The sequence below is a fragment of the Phyllobates terribilis genome, unplaced genomic scaffold (genome assembly GCF_046119375.1).
Source record: "Phyllobates terribilis strain yellow unplaced genomic scaffold, ASM4611937v1 Scaffold_2__4_contigs__length_985480577, whole genome shotgun sequence".
Lineage (NCBI taxonomy): Eukaryota > Metazoa > Chordata > Amphibia > Anura > Dendrobatidae > Phyllobates > Phyllobates terribilis.
The window spans coordinates 195,571,209-195,595,082 of NW_027362762.1; the positions used below are offsets into that span (position 1 = coordinate 195,571,209).

At 43.7% G+C, this 23,874-nt stretch overlaps 1 protein-coding gene across 2 annotated transcripts in view; it reads right to left on the reverse strand.

The window, feature by feature from the left end:
• KCNH3 (potassium voltage-gated channel subfamily H member 3) overlaps window positions 1–18,773 on the reverse strand; it is a 159,225-nt gene extending 140,452 nt beyond the window's left edge. For both annotated transcript variants that reach the window (XM_073663768.1, XM_073663767.1), the window contains exons 1-2: window positions 18,405–18,773; window positions 17,722–17,840 (exon numbers count right to left, since the gene is read on the reverse strand). In XM_073663768.1, the coding sequence (XP_073519869.1) occupies window positions 17,722–17,800 (79 nt within the window). In that variant the 5' untranslated portion in view covers window positions 17,801–17,840; window positions 18,405–18,773. The remainder of the gene's footprint in view (window positions 1–17,721; window positions 17,841–18,404) is intronic.
• Between the last annotated feature and the right edge of the window lie 5,101 nt (window positions 18,774–23,874).

Here is a 23,874-nt window from a genome sequence, read left to right on the forward strand (position 1 = left end):
TTAATGCCGAGCACTGCCACTTAGTTTGACCACCCTGGGCGCGGACCGGGTCACCGCCACAAGAAGACTACTACCCCCATCGGATCCGGCTCCGGGTATTCCCCCGCATGCGCAACGCTGCCCAACATGGCCCAGGGGGCGCGTCACAAACACCCATATGAGCAATTGAATTAAGCATCAACAGGTTTACCTTTAAAACAGCTTTCTTGGTGGCTATCACCACCGCTAAGAGGGTGGGAGAGTTACAGGCATTATCTATTGAAAATCCATATTTACAGATTTATGAGGTCGGGATAGTGATTAGGTTCAACCCGGCCTTTCTACCTAAGGTATGGTCTACAAGAAACATAAATCAGGAGGTTGTCCTGCCATCATTCTGTCAGTGCCCTAAAAATCAGAAAGAGTACTTTTTCCATTGCCTGGATGGCAGGCAGACAGTCATCGATTATCTAGGGGCCACCCAGAACTGGAGGCAGGATCACAACCTGTTTATCTAGTATGGGGGTAAAAATAAAGGGAAAAAAGCATCTAAGAAAACGATCACGAGATGGATTAGGTCCACGATAGGTCTCGCTTATACAGCAGAAGGAAACCCCCCCCCCCCCCGGAAGAGTTGAAAGCCCATTCAACCTGATCAATCTCCACATCATGGGTAGAACAGATATGCACTGCCGCAACATGGTCAAGTTTGAGTACATTTTCCAAACACTATAAGCTAGATGTACGAGCAGGACACAGAATGGCGTTTGGTAGGAAGGTTCTCCAAGCGGTAGTCCCACCCTAGGGCAATACTTTGGTATTCGCCATGGTGCTGTCAAGGGGACATCCTGGAAAGCGGTAATTAGACTAACCGATAATTGTGCTTCCAGGAGTCCATCCTGACAGCACAGTTAGTTTCCCTCCCTTGATTATTTCTGTGCAATGTGAAGTGACATTGGTATGTAGAGATTAATAAATTTTGTTGCAACCATCCTGGTGTGGTACTTAGAAAGACACTGAGGGGTGGAGGGAGGGGAGGGCTGTTAACCTCTCGGTGATTTCTTGCCCTGAAAGGATAAGAAGGACGTCCTCCATGGTGCTGTCAGGATGGACTCCTGGAAATACAATTACTGGTAAGGCTGAGTTCACACGATGCGTATTTCATGCGTTTCCGCGGCGTTTTTGCAGTTGCGTAAACGCCGCGGAAACGCATGAAAAACGCATGGTAGAAGGGAAGCAATGTTCCCCAATTGAAATCCGCATGTGCTGTGCCCATGATGCGGATTTTTCCGCAGCGTAAACGCTGCGCTCAAAAATCCGCAGCATGTCATTTAATTTTGCGGAAACGCGGCGTTTTCGCCGCCATTGACTTGCATTAGAATGCGCCAATTCCGCAAGACTGCATCTGTACTTGCGTAATTGGTGCGTTCTAATGTGCGGATGGTACCCGGGTGTGGAGGAGAGGAGAGTCTCATCCACACCCAGGTACCATTAAAAAAGCTGTAAAAACAAGAATAAAATAAAAAATATATATATACTTACCATCTGTCGGCCCGCGCAGCGCTCCTGCTTGCTTCCCGGCACTTGCAGTGAGTTGTAGGACCTGCGGTGACGTCAGAGTCATGTGACGGGTCACGTGACACTGACGTCGGCAGGTCTTTCAATTCAAAGTTGCCGGCAGCCGGGAGAACGGAGTGAGCAGGACAGCGCGGGCCATCGAAGGTAAGTATATACACTCTCTCGGGTCACACTATATAAATCCATGCTGTTTGCATGGATTTATATAGTGTGACCTAGTTGTCAAGCACTTTCCAGGTGATGCTAAAATCGCCTGGAAAGCGCTTGTCAATCTGCATGCGGAAACGCATGTGAATCTGCATGTGGATCCGCATGTATTCTGCAGGAAAAACGCATGCATAATCTGCATGCGTTTTTTCTGCCAGGGAGATGCAGAAATGATGCAGAAATTTTCTGCTTCATTTCTGCATCGTGTGCACATAGCCTAAGTCTAATTACCGCTTTTGGCTACCACTCCTGAGAAAAAATACTGACCGAATACTGATAGTGGGGCCCTGGCCTTAAAAAGAATCTGTCACCAGATCTTTGCTACCCCATTTGTGAGCAGCATTATGTAGGTGCAGAGACCCTAATTCCACTTACTGGGCTGCTTGCTGTAGTTATGGTGAAATCACTGTTTTTTCTGCTGCAGATCTAGCAGTATTTTGAATGCTGAGCTATGTATAACCCCGCCCCCACCACTGATTGGCAGCTTTGAGTACAATGTGCATAAGCAGAAAGCTGCCAATCAGTGATGCGACGGGGTTATGGAGAACTACATGGCAGCAGGATTACTAGTCCTCTAGTGGTAGTTTCCTGCTCATAAAACAGGGATTTTATCTTATCTACAGCAAGCAGCCCTGTAAGTGGCACATTGCTGGAATCAGGGTCTCTGCCCCTACATTAAGCTAATCTCATATTAGATGGCAAAAACCTGATGATTGATTCCCTTTAACTAACATAGTTAGTTAACGGAGACAGTGACGTCATTGTTGATTAGGCACCGGCGTCACGTGTCACAACAACCGCACAGCAACCCTGGGACCGCAAGTGCTGACACCGCACTTATCTGGGTCAAACATTTAGTTCAAGAAGGGGTTGTAAAAGTAGTGGACAACCCCTTTAATTATGCCTTCAACGAGAAGACCACTGCAATGGAGAGAACTTGGCTTTACAGTGGGTACGGAAAGTATTCAGACCCCTTTAAATTTTTCACTCTTTGTTTCATTGCTGCCATTTGGTAAATTCTAAAAAGTTCAATTTTTTTCTCATTAAAGTACACTCTGCACCCCATCTTGACTGAAAAATACAGAAATGTAGAAATTTTTGCAAATTTGATAAAAAAGAAAAACTAAAATATCACATGGTCATAAGTATTCAGACCCTTTGCTCAGTATTGAGTAGAAGCACCCTTTTGAGCTAGTACAGCCATGAGTCTTCTTGGGAATGATGCAACAAGTTTTTCACACCTGGATTTGGGGATCCTCTGCCATTCTTCCTTGCAGATCCTCTCCAGTTTCGTCAGGTTGGATGGTGAACATTGGTGGACAGCCATTTTCAGGTCTCTCTAGAGATGCTCAATTGGGTTTAGGTCAGGGTTCTGGCTGGGCCAGTCAAGAATGGTCACAGAGTTGTTCTGAAGCCACTCCTTTGTTATTTTAGTTGTGTGCTTAGGGTCATTGTCTTGTTGGAAGGTGAACCTTCGGCCAAGTCTGAGGTCCAGAGCACTCTGGAAGAGGTTTTCATTCAGATATCTCTGTACTTGGCCGCATTCATGTTTCCTTCAATTTCAACCAGTCGTCCTGTCCCTGCAGCTGAAAAACACCCCCATAGCATGATGCTGCTACCACCATGTTTCACTGTTGGGATTGTATTGGGCAGGTGATGAGCAGTGCCTGGTTTTCTCCACACATACCGCTTAGAATTATCACCAAAAAGTTCAATATTAGTCTCATCAAACCAGAAAATCTTATTTCTCATAGTCTGGGAGACCTTCATGTGTTTTTGAGCAAACTCTATGCAGGCTTTCATATGTCTTGGCCTGAGGAGAGGCTTCCGTTGGGCCACTCTGCCATAAAGACCCGACTGGTGGAGGGCTGCAGTGATAGTTGACTTTGTGGAACTTTCTCCCATCTCCCTACTGCATCTCTGGGACTCAGCCACAGTGATCTTGGGGTTCTTCTTTACCTCTTTCACTAAGGCTCTTCTCCCACGATTGCTCAGTTTAGCTGGATGGCCAGGTCTAGGAAAACTTCTGGTGGTCCCAAACTTCTTCCATTTAAGGATTATGTAGGCCACTGTGCTCTTAGGAACCTTGAATAATGCACAAATTCTTTTGTAACCTTGGCCAGATCTGTACCTTGCCACAATTCTGTTTCTGAGCTCCTTGGGCAGTTCCTTTGAGCTCATGATTCTTATTTGGTTAGACATGCGCTGTGAGGTCTTATATAGCCGGGTGTGTGCCTTTCCAAATCAAGCCCTATCAGTTTAATTAAACACAGCTGGACTCCAATGAAGGAGTAGAACCATCTCAAGGAGGATCACAAGGAAATGGACAGCATGTGACTTAAATATGAGTGTCTGAGCAAAGGGTCTGAATACTTATAACCATGTGATATTTCAGTTTTTCTTTTTTAATAAATTTGCAAAAATTTCTACATTTCCGTTTTTTCAGTCAAGATGTGGTGCAGAGTGTACTTTAATGAGAAAAAAAAATGAACTTTTTAGAATTTACCAAATGGCTGCAATGAAACAAAGCGTGAAAAATTTAAAGGGGTCTGAATACTTTCCGTACCCACTGTATATTGGTATCCTTAGAATCATTCTGAGAAACAAAATAACAATCCTGTAGTGGTTACCTTTTTAATGGCTGACAAAAATTAATTAAATAAAGTTACAAAGCAAGCTTTCCAGACTACTCAGGTCTCATCAGGCATGGTATAACAAAGTATCTGAAGAAACACAAATATATACACAAAAAGAGCAGAAACAGCATAATAAATGGACATTTTAAAAAGACAAAAGCAAAAGCAAACTGGGCTGGGTGGAAAAAGGAGGGAGAAGAGCGCTTTCTGAGCGTAGTAAGTTAAAACTATAAAACCAATAGAAGAAAATATTCTCACCTGGCAAAGTTGAAATATAGGATTAGGCACAACTCCAATTGCTCTATAGTGGATTCCAGTGGGTGCAGCCAGGTGTACTGTGGAAATATCCTCCATGGGAAGTTCCAGCAGAGCTGAATGAAGTGAAATAAGCCAGATAAAGGGCACTCCCGTCGAGATGAAAAGGCAAATGGATCCGATAAGCGAAGATAAAACAAAAGTATTTTGTAAAAAATACTTTCTATTAAAAAAACACCACGTTACGACTGCATAAGCCTTACTGAGGTCTAACGCCGGTATCCAAGTAAGGCCACGGCCCCACTATCAGTATTCGGTCAGTATTTTTTCTCAGGAGTGGGAGCCAAATCCAGGTGATGAACAATCAGAGAAAAGGTAGAATAGAAACAAGTCACCAATTCTGCATTTATCACCCACTCCTGGTTTTGGCTCCCACTCCTGAGAAAAAATACAGACCAAATACTGATAGTGGGGCCATGGCCTAAGATCAGAGACCTGATGCCCTCACTATCTCTGCTCTTCTTGTGTATATATTTGTGTTTCTTCAGGTACTTTGTTATACCATGCTGGTGGGATGGCTTTTATGCTTTTTTTGATCAAGAACAGTGTTTACTTTGTACCCTGTGTTATTTAGATGCACTATTGCTTTTTACTTACTTATCGCAGGGTTTATGTTAATTTTGTTTCTATCTTAGGTTTTGCCTGTTTAATGGCCAGTGTGAACATGCTCCTACACATTGCAAGTATACCAACTTATACTCCAGTTCATTTTGTTTGGTTTTGCTTTAGGTTTTCACACTCCGTACACGCAAGGGCTTGACCTCCCTTTCTTTGAGCTGGGCATTACGTTTATATAGCTTCCCATTGCTGAGTGTTCATAGTCGGGCCCCGGTCCTACTCGGCCCTTATTCACATACAGGTCATTTTTAATACATAGCAAGGTTTTAATACTAGAGGTTAGGACTGTCCCGACGCCGTACACTTTGACGCTGGTGAGATGGCTTTTACACTTTTTTTTTTTAATCAAAAACAATGTTTAGTAAGTATCCTATATTATTTATATACATAATTGCTTTTACTTACTTACCGCAGGGTATATGTTCATTTTGTCTCTATCTTAGGTTTCGGCTGTTTAATGGCCAGTGTGAACATTCTCCTACATGTTGCATGTATACCAACTTATACTCCAGTTCATATCTTTCGGTTTTACTTTGTTATACCCATGCCTGATGAGGAGACCTAAGTAGTCTTGAAAACTTGCTTTGTAACATCACTTACTTTATTTTTGTCAGCCATTATAAAAGTATCATAACTACAAGTTTATTTTGTTCCTCCCATTGAGAGAAATCAATCTTTTTTCAACTGGCTAACACGGTACCAAAAATCTTTTTTTTTCTTTTAGATGCATTCTAGCATGTGTCTTTACCACTTCCCAGGAAATTAAATTCATGGCATAAAAGTAAATTCAGCTATGCAAAGCAGGCATCGCCCGTCTCTTGCTTGCATTTGTAAAACATTTTTCTTGTTGTTGACTTGTTACACCATGCAATTCTTCATCTAAATAACATGTATTGATGTGCTCCCGGGGGAGTGAGAGTTCTCAGAGAGTATTATTACTGCTGGCTCACAGCCCTTCCTATCACCTCTGGTTACACAGGGGGAGGACAGAAACCAAACAGGCTTAAAAGTGTCTGTGCTCGGCACAAGCTGCCACAGAGCCTCTGATTAAACTTCAGTGGATTCTCTACAAATTCTCGGCTAGTTATCTGGAACAGGTGCCTCGCCGACACTTGTGGAAAAAGACATTGTGAACTGTATAATTAAGGAGGCGCCGCATTCACCATATGATCTAAATGTTTTTCCTTGGACTTGAATCCACATAATGCTACTGACATCTCTATTACATGAATGTCCTCATAAAATGCACAGACTGCGTGTGTAGGTAAATAGGAAAATACAGGAATTTCAGGAGTTGTATAGTAAATTACAGTGTTGGTAACCTCACAGTTTATTCCATCTTATTTAACTGTAGTAGACATCTATTCTGTAGATCTATAATAATGTGAGATAGTAATCACTGGGAAATATCTATAGAGAAGTCTCACATCCTCATCAGAAAGCGATTCCATGGAGAACTGAAGACTCAAGATCTGTAATGACCAGTAAATGTTACATCTATAAAAGGAAAGGATTATTTGCAGTTAGAGCAGTCAGACTGTGGAATGCCCTACCATAAGAGGTAGTAATGGCAGAGATTGTATGTGCATTTTAAAAAGGTCTGGATGCTTTGCTCACAACAAATGGCATTGTGGATTATAAATAATCTAGTGATAGAAAATGTATAATGGGTGGAGAAAGTTTGAACTTGATGGACCTATATCTTTTTTCAACATATGTAACATGTAACAGACTTTCTCATATACCGTATACCTTTCTGACTGCATATATAGTAGTGCTCAAAAGTTTACATACCCCGGCAGAAGTTTTCCTTTCTTGGCCTTGTTTCAGAGAATATGAATGATAACAAAAAAACTTTTTCTCCACTCATGGTTATTGGTTGGGTGAAGCCATTTATTATCAAACTACTGTGCTTTCTCTTTTTTAATCTTAATGACAACCAAAAACATCAAAATGCCCCTGATCAAGAGTTCACATACCCCAGTTCTTAATACCGTGTATTGCCCCCTCTAACATCAATGACAGCTTGAAGTTTTTGTGGTAGTTGTGGATGAGGTTCTTTATTTTCTCAGATGGTAAAGCTGCCCATTCTTCTTGGCAAAAAACCTCCAGTTCCTGTAAATTCCTGGGCTGTCTAGCATGAACTGCGCGCTTGAGATCTCCCCAGAGTGGCTCAATGATATTGAGGTCAGGAGACTGAGATGGCCACTCCAGAACCTTCACTTTGTTCTGCTGTAGCCAATGACAGGTCGACTTGGCCTTGTGTTTTGGATCGTTGTCATGTTGGAATGTCCAAGTATGTCCCATGCGCAGATTCCGGGCTGATGAGTGCAAATTTGCCTCCAGTATTTGCTGATAACGTGCTGCATTCATCTTTCCTTAAACTTTTACCAAGTTTCCTGTGTCTTTGTAGCTCACACATCCTCAAAACATCAGCGATCCACCTCCATGTGACGCGCCCCCTGGGCCGTGGGGTACTCGGTGCCTGGCCGGTCGTTGCTAGGCGAGATGTCACAGTGGTGGTGACCCCATCCGTGACCCAGGGTGGTCAATAAACGGGGAGTATTTACAGGGGATTTATAGTTTTTGTATATATAATTCGTGACACCACCTGTGATGTGCGGCTATATGGAGCCGCCGCTGCGGAGCAGGTCCTCTGGAGCTGGTGTTTAATGCAGCAGAGTTGGTTTGGCCCTCCACAGGTAGAGCTTAGCTCCAGGGCAGCGTAGAGATGTTGTAGATGTTATAGGTGATGCTGGGCGTTGTAGTGCAGGGGTGATGGCGCAGATAATAATCACAGAGACAGTGGGGTGCAGTCTTCAGGGTATTTACTCACGGTTGTTGCAATCCAAGTTACAGGTACCGGTGTAACTTCCCTCGTCGTGCTGCGCTTACTCAGGTAGGGGTTGAGCCAAACCTCAGATATCTCCGGAGTACTTAGCGGGACCCCCTTCTGTGTGTTCTCTCTCTCTGGCCGTCTTCCTACACCTCACACCTAGTGTCCCAATCCGATACCCGCGGGCCTTGTTGGGCGACGTCTGTTCCGTCGCCTGGGTCCTCTATGGCTACCTTCTTGGAGAGACTGATGTGGACTGTTGGCTGCAGGACTTGAAGTACAGCAGCCTCCGGTTTCTAGTTGAGGCATAAAGTACTCTGCTAGTTGAGGGACCGCTCCCCTTTGTGTGGCCTGACCCCTCCACCTCCTGGTAGATTTGGGCGTACGGGTGGTCTACAGCACTGCCCATACCCCTGGGGTCCCTTCCTCGTTCCTGGAGCCTTTTCTGCTCCTTTCCTTCTCCTTCAGTCCTGGGCCTCTCCTCAGGCCCTCCTCCTGAGCAGAGCTCCTACAGAGCTCCTGCTCCCAACTCCTCTCACTGTAGACTGATCTGTCCTCTCAAGATGGCTTCTGTATTTATATCACTTCCTTCCATGTGCTCCCCTAATCTGCTTCCTCAACCCACACCCTCTACATAGTTCCACTCTTCAGCTAGGGACCAGGGACTGTGCTCTCCCTTAGGAGCAATCTCGCCCTGCCCCCACTGAAGTGGAATGTGTTGGATGCAGGTGTTAGGGTCCCGGGGTGTACTCCTTCCTTACCCGAGAGTGAGATAGCACACCTCTGGGTGAGATGCAATACCTCTGTGGCGACCGAACCCTCAGGGGCGCCACACATGCTTTACAGTAGGGATGGTGTTCCTTTCATCATAGGCCTTGTTGACCTCTCTCCAAATGTAACGTTTATGGTTGTGGCCAAAAAGTTTAATTTTGGTCTCATCACTCCAAATTACCTTGTTCCAGACATTTTGAGGCTTGTCTCTGTGCTGTTTGGCATATTGTAGGCGAGATACTTTGTGGCATTTGCGCAGTAATGGCTTTCTTCCGGCGACTTGACCATGCAGCCCATTTTTCTTCAAGTGCTTTCTTATTGTGCATCTTGAAACAGCCACACCACTAGTTTTCAGAGAATTCTGAATTTCAGCTGATGTTATTTGTGGGTTTTTCTTTGCAACCCAAACAATTTTCCTGGCAGTTTTGGCAGAAATCTTTGTTGGTCTACCTGACCATGGTTTGATTTTTACAAAGCCCCTGATTTTCCATTTGTTAATCACAGTTTGAACGCTGCTGGCTGGCATTATCAATTTCTTGGATATCTTTTTGTATCCCTTTCCTGTGTTATACAGTTTAACTACCTTTTCCCGTAGATCCGTTGACAATTCTTTTGCTTTCCCCATGACTCACAATCCAAAAAACGTCAGTGGCTGGATGAAAGATGCAAGAGACTGTCTGGATCCCAGAAACTCACTCAGCTTTTATGCACACACACTGATTACAAGCAAACAGGTCACAGGTGAGGATGTTACCTTTAGTAGCCATTCAAACCCATTTGTGTCAAATTCAGTGCATGTTATCAGGCCAAAATCACCAGGGTAAGTGAACTTTTGATCAGGGTCATTTGGATGTTTTTGGTTGTCATTAAGATTTAAAAAGAGAAAACACGGTAGTTTGACAATAAATGGCTTCACCCAACCAATAACCATGAGTGGAGAAAAAGTTTTTTTTGTTATCATTCATATTCTCTGAAACAAGACCAAGAAAGCAAAAATTCTGCCTGGGTATGTAAACTTTTGAGCACAACTTTATAGACACCTGTCATAGGCCTCTCTCCAAGCCAAACACCCCTTGAATTACCTGTCTGCAGTTGTGGTTTCACTTCTCTCCTAAGTCATATGGCAGGTTGACACAATAACATTTTAGGATTTCTATTTTCAATGGACGGCACTAGACTACCTTCCATATTTTCCTTTATGTAGAAAATAAAGAAATGTATCATGTTCCACGATTATACTGGAACTGAGTTACTACTTTTGTTTTAAGTGTAGTTATTAAGTGCACACATGTACTTTTCTTTCTGATTTTCAGTTGCAGGAGGGTCACCATTTTGTTTTGAGCCCCGGATATCAATTGGCTTGAATATAGGTCAGATAGAGCAACTAAAAACTTTTTAGCCTCTATTGGATCTATTGGATATATATACACTTGATCTTAAGGCAGACAACAGTATAAAAGCAGGATATTGCAGATTCCAATTGCATCTCCAAATACCTCAATGTCTGGCTTCAAAAAATTTTCAGAATAAGCAAAATCTGAACTCCAATATGGCGCTCCTTCCCTTTTGAGCTTTGTACTATGCCTCAAAAGTAGTTATCAACTACATATTGGGTATTGGCGTACTCAGGAGAAATTGCATTTTAATGTTCATTTTCTTCTATTATCCTTTCTGAAAATTAAAAACTTGGGGCCAGAGCAACATTTTAGTGGAAAAAATTGCAATTTTCCATTTACTTATCACACTGTTATACAATTCTGTGCATCGCCTGAGGTATAAAAATGCTCACTATGCCCATAAATGAATTTCTCAAGAGGTGTAGTTTCAAAAATGGGGTCAATTGTATGGGTTTCTGCTGTTTTGGCATGCCAAAGGCTGTTCAAATGTGACATGGCATCCACAATCTATTCCTGGCACAATGGAGCTCCAAAATTCAAATGGCGCTTCTTCCCATCCAAGCCCTTCTGTGCACCCAAACAGTGCTTTTCCATTACATAAGGGGTATCAGTGTACTCAGGAGAGATTGCACAACAAATTGTATGGCCCATTTTATCATTTTACCCTTGTGATTATGAAAAATTTGGGGCAAAACCAAAATTTTTGCAGGAAAAAATATTTTTTTCATTTTCACGGCTGAACGTTATAAAATTCTGTGAAGCACTTGCGGCTTTAAGGTGCTCACCACACAGCTAGATAAATTCCTAGAGAGGTTTACTTTCCAAAATGGCATCACTTGTGGGGGGTTTCCACTGTTTAAGCACCTCAGGGGCCCTGCAAACACGACATGGCATCTACTATCAATTCCAGCCAATTTTGAGCTTCAAAAGTCTAATGGTGCTCCTTCCCTTCCAAGCCCTGCCATGCGCCCAAACAGTAGTTTTCCACCACAAATGGGGTATTGGCGTACTCAGGAGAAATTGTAAAACAAATTATACTGTCCATTTTCTCTTGTTACCATTGTAAAAATGAAAAATTTGGGGCTAAAGCAAAATTTTAGTGGGAAAATGTATTTTTTCGTTTTCACGCCTCAGGATTATAAAAATGTGGGTTTTTTCCACTGTTTAGGCACATCAGGGGCTCTACAAACACTACATGGTGTCCACTATCTATTCCAGACAATTTTAAGTTCTAAAAGTTAAACGGTGCTCCTTCCCTTCCGAGCCCTGCCGTGCGCCCAAACAGCGGTTTTCCCACACATATGGGGTATTGGCGTACTACTGCACAACAAATTGTATGGTCCACTTTCTCAGGTTCCCTTGTGAAAATGCAAAATTTGGGACTAAAGCAACATTTTTGTGGGAAAAAGTAAAATGTTCATTTTTTTTTCTTCCACATTGCTTTAATTCCTGTAAAACACGTAAAGGATTAATAAACCTATTGAAAGTGGTTTTGACCAACTTGAGGGGTGCAGTTTTTAAAATGGTGTCACTTTTGGGTATTTTCTGTCACATAGGCCCTCAAAGCCACTTCAAATGGGATGTGATCCCTAAAAAAATTGTTTTTGTAAATTTTGTTGGAAAAAAACCCCAAAAATTGCTGATCAACGTTTAACCTTTCTAACTTTCTAACAAAAACAAGTTATGTTTCCAAAGTGATGGTGATGTAAAGTAGACATGTGCTAAATATCTGGTTTAACGGGATAAAAATTAGAAGATTGAAAATTGCGAAATTTTCGCTAAAATTCAGATATTTTCACAAATAAATGCAAAAAATATTGACCTAAATTTACCACTAACAGAAAGTACAATGTGTATTGAAGAAACATTCTCAGAATCACTGTGATACATTGAAACATTCCAGAGTTATTACCACATAAAATGATACTGGTCAGAATTGCAAAATTTGGCCTGGTCAGGAAGGTGAAAACAGGCTGGGAGGAGAAGGGGTTAAACTTTGTAAGAAAAAAATGTTTGACACGGCATAGATTTCTGAGAAGTATTTATTGCTTAAAATACTACTCCACCATTTTTTGCTCACATATAATGCTAACGCACTAGCTATATTCTAGCAGTGTTATTGGTTTCATCCTAGATCAGTTGCTATTTTGAGACATTTCATTATCGGTGTCTGTGTCAGCTTTACTAACAGTCCAGTATATAATCTATATCACTTTCCAGAATCTCCAATGTACTCTTTGAGATGCATCTTCAGCATCCGTTCCCTGACTTATGCTTAGACTATGTGCCCACGATACAGAAATGAAGCAGAAAATTTCTGCATCATTTCTGCATCTCCCTGGCAGAAAAAACGCATGCGGATTGTACATGCGTTTTTCCTGCGTAATACATGCGGATTCACATGCGTTTCCACATGCGGATTGACAAGCGCTTTCTAGGCGATTTTAGCATCACCTGGAAAGTGCTTGACAACTAGGTCATACTATATAAATCCATGCAACCGGCATGGATTTATATAGTGTGACCGTAAGAATGTTTAAAAATAAAAAAATAAAGCTATACTTACCCTCCGATGGCCCGGCGTGTGCTGCCGCGTTCGTTCCTGGCTCGTTCCTGGCTGCCGGGATATCGCGAGACACTGCGCTGAAGGGCCTGCGGTCACATGACTGTGACGTCACCTCAGGTCCTTCAGTCTTGCACGCAAGCAGAGGGAAGGAGACCGGGGGCCGTCGGAAGGTGAATATAATCTTATTTTTTATTTTATTCTTGTTTTTACATCTTTTTATGGTACCTGGGTGTGGAGGAGAGTCTCATCTTCTCCACACTCGGGTACCATCCGCACATTAGAACGCGCCAATAACGCAAGTACAAATGCAGTCTTGCGGAATTGGCGCGTTCTAATGCAAGTCAATGGCGGCGAAAACGCAGCGCTTCCGCAAAATTAATGGACATGCTGCGGATTTTTGAGCGCAGCATAAACGCTGTGGAAAAATCCGCTGCATGGGCATTGAAAGTGCGGAATTGCATAGGGGACCATGGCAGAAGGCTTACCATGCGTTTATCATGCGTTTACGCTGCGGAAATTTCCGCACCAAAAATGCTTGAAATACGCATCGTGGGCACACAGTCTTATAGTGGCTAACAGGAAGAAACCTATTACAAGCAGGAGGCAGGGGAAACAGACTGAAGCAGTATCACATGGGATACAATGAAACTCTATGATATAAGTAAGGGTACAGTGTCCATTTTAGGACATGATCAGATATCAAAATCAAACATCAGAATGATGTCAGTTTGAGGCTAAATACCCTGTCTGACAAGTGATCCTGATGAGTGACTTTGACTGTATAAGGGGATAGTAGTTGTTGGCCACTCATCTATCACTGCCATCCATAGGACTCAGCAGTGCAATTGCAATGTGATGAGACTCTGCCCCTTGCAAAGCCAGGAAGAATAATGGAAAGAAGGAGGGGAAGAAAGAGTCAACATGGTAGTCAACTCAAAAATGGCACATAAACTAAAACAGGGATATACAAGAGTGTCTACATAACAGTCTATTATGTGCTACATAGGCAAAAACAATGCAGGTGTGCTGCTTTAAGCAATTTTTTCACAATAGTTTATCAACCAAGTGGAGTACATTCAGCTGCATGACCTGCAAGGATTGCTACCGAAGAAATATAAAAAAATTACTCATTTAACTACACAGTCACGTTAGCTAGATTAACATTTGTGCTGGACCCTCAGTTTTAGGCCACGGCCCCACTATCAGTATTTGTATTTGGTCAGTATTTTTTCTCAGGAGTGGGAGCCAAAATCAGGTGAGGAACAATCAGAGAAAAGGTAGAATAGAAACAAGTCACCAATTCTGAATTTATCACCCAGTTCTAGTTTTGGCTCCCACTCCTGAGAAAAAATACTGACCGAATACTGACCAAATACTGATAGTGGGGCCGTGGCCTTACCTGAACTAATGCTGCACTATTTTTTTTCCAGTTAAATGATGAACAGAAAGTTGACATGCCCCATTTAAAGGGAGTCTGTCACCCCCAAAATGGCAATTAAATCGTATAAACATTTATATAGGGGACTTGACCCCATCATACTAGCAGAATAAAGTACATTTTAGTGTTTTAGTTGTGAATCAACTTTTACAAATCAACTTTTATTGCAAATGAGGTCACTTTCAGTGAAAACTTGGCTTGGCCAAGGGCTCAGTGCACTGTTACGCCCTCCAATTTGCATATAGAGCACTTTCACTCATTATATTTGGCAGTACTTGCTTACCCAGTGCGAGCGCTGCTTGATCTCAATCCAAGTTCCTACGGTGTGCGCACTGTCACTTGAGGAGCCTAATGACGCGCCCACAATGTGGGTACGGGAGCGCTCTGATCACAGACCCCTGTCTGCTGCCACTTGCTACACTGATGCACTTGGAAGTGTAGTGAGCAAGCGGCTTCAAAAAGGAGGCTGGGATCAAAGTGTGGCTGCAGCCACACTGAGTGCGTGCCGCTGGGCTCTTCCTGTGTCAGCGCACATGTGGAGAAACGCAGATTGAGTTTAGACAGCGTGTAACGGGGGCAGGGTGGTAGTCAGTGGCGAGGGATGCTATGGTTTCTTCTTCACCCTGTCCCGCTACAGGAAAATGGGGACTTGTGTGTCCCTGCGTGTGTGGTGTGCTGGGTTTGGTGGTAGCCTTTACTCACTGTCATGCTCGGTCCCTTTTAGGTGCAGTTCTTCTGAGCATTGAATAAGAGACGACACAGGTCTTTTAAAAAAAACATGAACCAGTTTACTTTGCCAGCACGGCCTTGAAGACAGGTAGGATTACAGGTACAATGCAAGTTGCATATAACGGCATTCAAAGATGTTAAAATACAGTCACAGTCCCCACACAGTGCTGATCACTGTGCGTAGCAGACCTAGGGGAAAACTGCCTCTGGACTTACATATAGGGAAGCGCTTGCTTTACCCCACGGCTCCCACTGTCCGACTCTAACAGGGACTACCTCACTTCTGAGGCTCCCTAGTCCTGACACGTCCAATAATGCCTACAGGCTGGAAGAGGTCAGAATCCACAAATTGACAACTGAAGTATGGACTTTACTGTATTGTGCCCGTTGCTGTTAATCCTCCATATCTTCCCCACACACACCCGTCTCTCTTCTTCTCTTGTGCTAGTAGCACTCTGTACTTCCTGACTGCTACTCACTTAACTGACCAAAAACATGGCCAACACCAACTCCCAGTGCTCCTAGTCCTAACCCTCACTAAGGGCGGCCCCCAAACTAGTTAACCCCGCGTCCCACTGACATAAGGGTAATGTAGTATCCAACTGTACCTCTGCTACCATCTAATGGCCATATCTCAAAATACCCCATTTTGAGATAACTCAAACACATATAGAATTACTAAAACAATAGTAGAGTTCTATAGGGCGGTGGAGTAGGAATTCTCCACACATCCCTCACAAGTGCAGGCTCTGGGCAAGCAAGTGCTGTCAATAAAGATCACAGAGAGTGCTCCATACGTAAATTGGACGGCCTATTGGTGCACTGAGTCCTTGGACACTTCAAAGGTGCACCGAAGCACCCTCATTTCCATATGAAATAAAAGTCGATTTCTCTGCCACTAAAATGTATGGTTAAAATGTTTGATTTTTATAAGACCTAAGTTCCCTAAATAAATGTTTAAGTATTTTCATTTGCATCTTTGAGGTGGCATACTCCCTTCAAGTCAATGGGGTTTATCTGGTTCTAATAAGATCCATTATGTTACATATTTGCCATGAGTTCTCTCATTCTGTTCCTAATACGGAACTCAGTTCGCTGGAGTGAACCTAGCCGAACGTAGTGACTGCTGTAAGAAAGGAAAGCGTATGGCACAGCATTTTAGATGGAGATAAAAGAGGGTTAGATTTAGGATTTCAAGAATTTACTTCTTGTCGTTGGAAGTGTGGGAAGAGTACAGCAAGTAGCAGTCAGCAGGGTCCTATTACACAATTAACTGTGCACAATGACATGAACAAGTTTTAACAATGCTGCAGGATGACACAAGTACTAATCTTTTGTGACTCCTTCTATAACAGACTATTATTATATGCTGCTATGAGCCATTGAGTGTTCAAACCAGCGAGTCAAGAAGTAGGGAAAAAGGGATTTTCTTCTGCGCTGCCAAGTGTACCAATGATAATTCCAGAGAAAAGAGCAGGAACCAGGATAAAGGAATGCGGTTTATTGTCCATGCGTCTCAAAGCATAAGCTAAGGAAGAAGTTTGCTTTACTTTGAAACGCGTCAACAATTCCCCTGAAATTATCTCTGGATGAAACACGGAAGACAATGAAAAAAAAAAAATCAGACAGTCTATTTGCTTCAGTTATTAAAAGTGGATGAGAAAAACAGATGCAACACGAATGCAAATCATGACACATGAGAGGAAAACTATCTGTTATACCCGGACGTGTGAATGCAGACTTAGGGTCATGACCAATATAATTCTTGGCAATGGCAAATCGTTTCAAAGTGACCATGCCCTATATACCTTTTTATATTTAAAGGGGTTATCCAGGACTATTTAATTTTTTTCTTACGGGCCTAAGAACTAACAGGCAGGTACTGTATTTGTTAACTATCTGCTTGTTGTGACCGGCACTGATCCCTCCTGGCTCAGAGCGGTCACAGAGCGTTCCTGCCAGCAATTCTGAGGCTTCTGGTGATGTCACATCAACAGAGCAGCTTCTTCTCTTCCGCTCTGCTCTGTTGACAGGGTATCTCTGCCGATGTCACATAGAATGACAGCCTGCTCCCTGCTGCATAATGCGGGGAGCCTTCTGTCAATCAGCATGATGTCGGCAGTCATGCCCTATTGACAGAGGAGCCCGGGAAAAGAAGAACTGCTCTGTTAAGGTGAAGCAGCAGAATCGTCAGCACGAGCGATCTGTGACCGCTCTGGGGCGGCGCTGAACAGAACAGTCAGGTAGTTAGTAACTACCTGCCTGTAAGTTCTTAGCCCAATAGAAAAAAGTAAAATTGTACCAGAAAACCCCTTGAAGATAAAATCAAGCTAGGTTTTTAGTCCTTGTAATTATCACTTACAGAGTGCAAAATCATAGAACATGTATGACACCACTTTATCCTCGCTCATTACATTAAGTATAACCAGCAACATATAAATAATGATTAGAATCTATTCCCTTATCGATCCATTGGTTGAATCTGATCATTTCAGTCCCATAAATGTGCCAATAATTATTCTTGAATGTTCTTTATGGCCGAATTGCTAACTTTTCCCATAGTCTCGATAGCTGTCCTACGCTGATTGCTTTCTCCCTTGCAATTACAGAAATATATGAGAGAGAAGTAAGATGATAGGTGTATTACTTACGTGTTCCATCGAACCTGGTCGCTATGGTATCTAGGAATGTATTCTGAGGAGCAAGCAACCCTCTCATGGCTGGCATCATCTACTTCTCACTGTACCCGCTCGCCAAGCGCGGGCTGGAACTAAAAACAGACAGATCTGTCACCAATCTGCCTGACAAAAGCTGTTACAAAGTATGCTCCAATGTTTGTGTTTGTGGCACTGGACAGACTGGCGGCCGCTGATTTGTGCCATGTGACTGTCTGTGGTTAGGGGGGCGAATTATTATCAAAAATCAAGCACTGTCTGTCAGTTAAGAGCTGGGTCACAGCGTGATTTACTCCGCAGTGAATATTTCCTGTAGCTCCACATTCACCATGCCTGTGCCACTATTCTGTATACCCTACAACTGAGCATTTGGAAATAGCCTTTGGCTGTGGATATCATTGAAGGACATCTGTGCCCAAGTTGTTTGCAAATTCTTCAAACCGGCTATGCCAATTGTTCTGGAACTAGTGCTGTAATAGAGTAGATGACTGTCTAAGATAAAGGGGCGGCAAGGCAAGCTATACTTAGCTCTGGCTATGTAATAAGTGCAAACGTGACTAAACCTTTCACCATTATAGAGACTCATACAAGACAATGATGGAAACTCAGCTGCTCATGAGGAAGGTGTGATAAACCCATTAACACCTGCATCTTCTCACCTGATGTCCATCTTTTCCCAGGAGACCAGCAGAAGATGTAGAAGATGAGGGAGGGTCAATAGGAGACATCTGTGACATGGATGATGATGATCTTCTTCTTCTCAAGAGTTATGGCCACCCTTTCCCTCCCTCCTGAACTTCAGCATCCAAAATCCTCATATCCCTGTTCTGTGCTTGCCTGTGTGCGTTACAGCCTCCTCTAAACGGCTTGCCTGAGATTTGTCTTTATTCTTGGCTTGAAGTTTCCATAGCTACTCCCGACACACCCGCTCATCTCCTTAAAGGAACAATGCTGATATAAGTGCTTTCAAAAGTGAATAATTGATGCAATCACTTGAGTGAATGCCACCCAATTGACCCTCCTCCATGGGACAAAGGGGAGATTTTTGGCTGAATTATTTAATAAATCCGTTTTCTGTTGTTTTTTTTTACATTTTTTAGTTAATTGTTGGTAGATTAGGCATTGACGATAGGAAAATAACCCTCATTTATATGTATTTTTTCAAAATAAAAAAGTCAAAATTGAAAGAAAAAGGGATATTTTTAAACGCATCTACAAAACCTAATAATTATTTGTATATCATATACAGTTATGGATAAAACCTGGCAGTAAAAGAAAATTATACTAAGTAAAAAATACCATCCTGTAAACCCTAATTTTCCTCAACATATAAAGAAAGATTTGTTATTTGTTGCATATTTGTTCAACTTTGTTGTTGCATTTTAGGCCCAGTAAACCATTTGTATAACCCACCACCACACAAAAATGAAGGGCCCTCTGGAAAAGTAAAGTAGAAGTAACATTTAGGCCTTTTTTACATGTGTTTTTCAAATCTGTATATGAATCCATCACTTTTTGTAGACCTTAATATAGCGCTAATGTAAATCTATTTTTTAACGTCCATTTTTAAAAATGCAGCATGTGCTATTATCATTTATTTTACAGATAGAAAACTTGGTTGCTTACATACCATTGGTGCAACCTGTGCAGCCGCAAGGGAACTCAAGAGATAAAGGGGCCACTTCCACCTCCAAAGCAGAAAGCAACGTGTGTGACAGACACATAAAGAAGCCCATGGACGGGTTTTGCACAGAGCCCTTTTTCAGTCTTGGCCGCCACTGAGAAAACGCCCATTAAACTCTATGGATAGTACTTTAAATATAGATGCAGTAGTATTCTGAAGCCCTCATTCAGGAATCCATTTTCCTCATGAATTATGCGTTTCTATTCCTGAAATAGAACACAACTTCAAACCGAGATATGAACAGAGTTTTATTTTGTATATATCCTATGACTGGTATGTATCATCAAATAAAGATATAGATTTTACTGATTCCTATACTAGTAGTAGTGATTAAAGAGATTTTCCAGACGAAGACAAATATTCATCAGTTTAGCTTGCCAAATCCTAACAGTGTGTAAGATGCAGATTACTAGGATTCAGCTTTGCTTGCCAATTTGTACTTCCTCACGTGACTGCAAGCATGTGATTTGCATACTTGAGGTCACATACAGACAAGATACTCTTCTTGCGTCTTTTCATTGAAACAAGCAGGAATATGTTCTAGTCAGCATACTTGTGGTCACGCTATGACAAGCAGAGCCGAATCCTAAATGTGTGTATATTACAAACTGTTAGGATTTGCTAAGCTACAGTGCTTGGTGAAAACTTGCCCCAGCCTGGAGAACCTGTTTACATGTTTTTTTTTTTATTTTTTAACATCTTTCGGCTCAATCTTGAGCCATAGGAGTCTGATGGATGAACAGTCTGTAGGAAGATAGATCTTGTACAAGCCTAGATAGGTCCACCAGGGTCTTCACCGCTGTTATCTCGATAGTATCAAGCCATCGCGTTGCTGATCTTCCTCTTCGCCTTGTTCCTTCTATTCTTCCGGCCATGATGTCCTTCTCCAGTGTATAGTAATGGGCAAATAATTCGCTGAATATGTGGTTTCAATCATGAGATTCCAGCACACACCAAACCTCTTTGGAAAGTATGCTGGTCATACCGGCTTTATAGAGTTTGCACTGTGTTAAAAATATGGAGCATCCATTACAGAAATTGTATCCAGTTTCTAGTACATACAGTTGTGCTTATGTGTATGTGTAAGCAGGCTACTTGGATGCAACCGTGCAGACAATGAGCAGACAGTGGTACTTAACCAACACTATTTATTTAACTAACAAAAAGGAAAATCTATTTAAAAGTACATATATACACACAAGTAAGCACTTATGTAAGCACAGTAACAGGGTTAATACAATATATTATGACTCAGCAATACAACTAGATACGATATCTATGCAACGTTCTATTACATACACAGTTCTTGTTATCTAGCAGTTAAACAACTCTTAAAGCCTTTATGTCTCTACTTCACGGGCGTCACTCTCAATACTAGGAATACGTCCCCATCATAGTCTCTATAAACACCTCTGATTGTTACACTGGCCCTAGTGGGGGTCACCGGTATTTCCCGTTAGGCTGCAAGTCCTAGATATCGAAGTTACTGGGTATACAGTGTGCTCGTCGCACTGGCCATCTCCGTTCCCTTAAGCACAGTTGTGAAGATCCGGAGTCTTAAGTGGGCGTAATACTACTCAGACAATACAGGGTGAGGGTAAAACAGCGTGGCAATATTTTATTGAACCACAAAGCGGACAATAAACACATAGAACAGTCCTAGCCAGCAAAATACCCAATGGTACAACATTTCACAGTCTCACCCTTCCGCTCCGCCCGCCTGGGATAGAACAGCTGCAACTTTGGGAATTCCAGGGCCAACTACCTCAACCAGTGGCCCCCCGCTTCTGGCGGGCCCCCACAGAGAGAAGGTAGCGGCAAGCTTAGGAAGCTAGCAGTGCATCGAGATACAAGGCCAGCAGACCCAAGGGTCCCACCCTGGCCTCTCCGAGAGTTTCCATGGGGCCAGATGACCGGCTGGTCCCAATCGGGCTTTTCCGAATGTCTTCATGGTTTCCAGGCGACCAGATGGTCCCTCCTGGCAACCCCAAACAACATATCCATGGGACCTGGTGACTTCATCATCCCAACCTGGTCTCCCCAACCATATCCATGGGCTCTCTGATGATCAATGGAGCAGATCCAGATCTCTCCAGTCAGGGCTATATACCCTTTGGCTGGAATTATGTAGAATCCAAATCTGTATCTCTTTGGGTAAAGTCATCCTTTCAAGCTGATGGTCTGAGGGAGTCTGATCTTTGATTCTCCTTGTAAAGTCTCTTTCCAATCTCTGTGTCAAGTCTTCCCTGCTAAAGAAGCACATGTCCTTTTTCAATATACATCCACAGGTTGGGGGGAAAGGGCAGCCTCATATCTCATTGTTTGAGCATTTAATGAATTTGCTTAGTTTGTCCTCCTGTCTTGTGAGTGAATAAGCCACAGGGTCCACAAAGGTTAATCAACATAATTAGCAAACATTCATTGTTCCACAGACCAATAGAAGTCAACACAAAGATAATTGTGTATTTCTCTTGGATTAACAAATCTAAATGTCTTGTTGATAAAGATTTTAAGCTGCATTGCCACAACAGTCCCAACCCACACCCTGTACCGTACATCTACGCTGGAAGTAATGGCTCACAGGAACGGTCCTCTGCTACAGCCGGATTGTCTTCCGAGTGTGGTTCGGATCTGGTCACAGACTTCTACTGTAGCTGCTTATGGTCTGCCACTGGCACTGCTTATGGACTTCTACTGGCGCTGGTCATGGACTTCTACTGACGCTGGGAACGGATCTTCCTCACAGCTCAGGACTTCTCTGGCATCTGATCACTACCGGGCTCTTATGTGGCAATGGTGGCTGTAAGCCCACCTTGCAGCCACACAACCTGTCCTGGTCCAGGTTCTGGCGCTAACTGCTTCTTCTCGGCCCAGCCAGGCTTTTTATAATTAGTAACTGCGACACAGGTGTCACATGAATTGGTGTCGTCTTTAAACTCTTACTCTCGGAAAATAGGTTTCCCCAATTCAGTTCCTACTACTGTAATTTGTCCTTTACTTTCAACTTTGACCAGCAGATGGCAATGTTTGCTTGCAGTTACTCAGCTAGGCATCAACTTCAACTGTCCACTTCCTTACATTCCTCCTCGGGTGAAAAAAGTCTTTGTGCCCCTCAACAGCCTTCAGAGGCAGGCCAAATACCCACAGTTTTCACACCCATTCCTGGGTCTCTTGCACTACGCATTGCCAGAGGAAATCATCCTGTGCATTTCTCCTGGGTGGGACGCCAGCACGGATGCACTGAGTTCTTCGAGGCCACTCTTAGGTTGTCTTGTCAGGAGTACTCGGAACTTCAGGTACCTGTTCAACTTGATGTCATGATGGGTGTAGCATCAGCGTCTCTGCTCCCTGCCAGGCAGAGATGATGTCCCTCTCACCTCCTCGCTCCCCGCGCTCCCCGCTCAGCGTCTTCCAGCGCTCCTCTTCCTGCTGCTGCCTGCGCGCGCAGCTTCCCGGGCACTGTGCTTAGGGCCCGCGCGCGCTCCCTCTCTCTTAAAGGAGCCGCGTGCGCCGTCCTAAGGAGTCCCCGGCCAATTGCCGGAGGACCTCCCATATATAAGGCACCTCCTCCAAAATGGAGGTGCCCGAGCAACATTTGTCGCACAGTATATTTATCTATGCTTCAGCCCTCAGGTCCCACTGCTAGCCTGACTAGTCCTGCCTGTTACCTGCCGTGCCTGCCAGCCCACTTACCTGGAAGCACCTGCCTGTTACCTGCCGTGCCTGCCAGCCCGCTTACCTGGAAGCACCCGCCGTCACTTGCCGTGACCACCTGCCGAGCCTACCCGGAGGCTCCAACCTTCACTTGCCGTGACCACCTGCCAGCCTACCTAGAGACTCCAACCGTCACTTGCCGTGACCACCTGCCAGCCTACCTAGAGATTCCTGCCGTCACTTGCCGTGACCACCTGCCTGCCTACCTAGAGACTCCTGCCGTCACTTGCCGTGTCTACCTGATAGCCTACCTGGAGGCTTCTGCTGGCCAGCCTGCCTGCTGTGCCTACCTGCTATTCCGGTCAGTCCCCGCCATCTGTACCGTGGGAGTCACCTGCTCCCTTACAAGGTCGTCCCCAGAGTAGCACCTGGTCCCTCGGCTCGGTCCCTCCCTGGTCACGGAGTCGTTAGCCGCCGTACGACCAGGGTCGGTCCGGGTTGATACTTAGTTACGCCCCTCTGGGTCCCTCCTTGCACCGTAGCACAGAGGTTCCACCCCCCGGACCCGTAACAATGGGTCCACTTCTGATGGGGCCTTTCACCAGTATGATCCCCTTCTTTCCCAAATTCTTCCCACAGACACATATCTCCACCCATACCACCCCTGCCACGTGTATAGGTAAATGGTTGGCAGCCATCAGTCGGATAATTGGGCTCCCTCTGGATCGGGCGACTGCCATTGTGGTCACCGGGGACCTGGTATCCATTAAGCAGGGAATCCTCTGTCCATT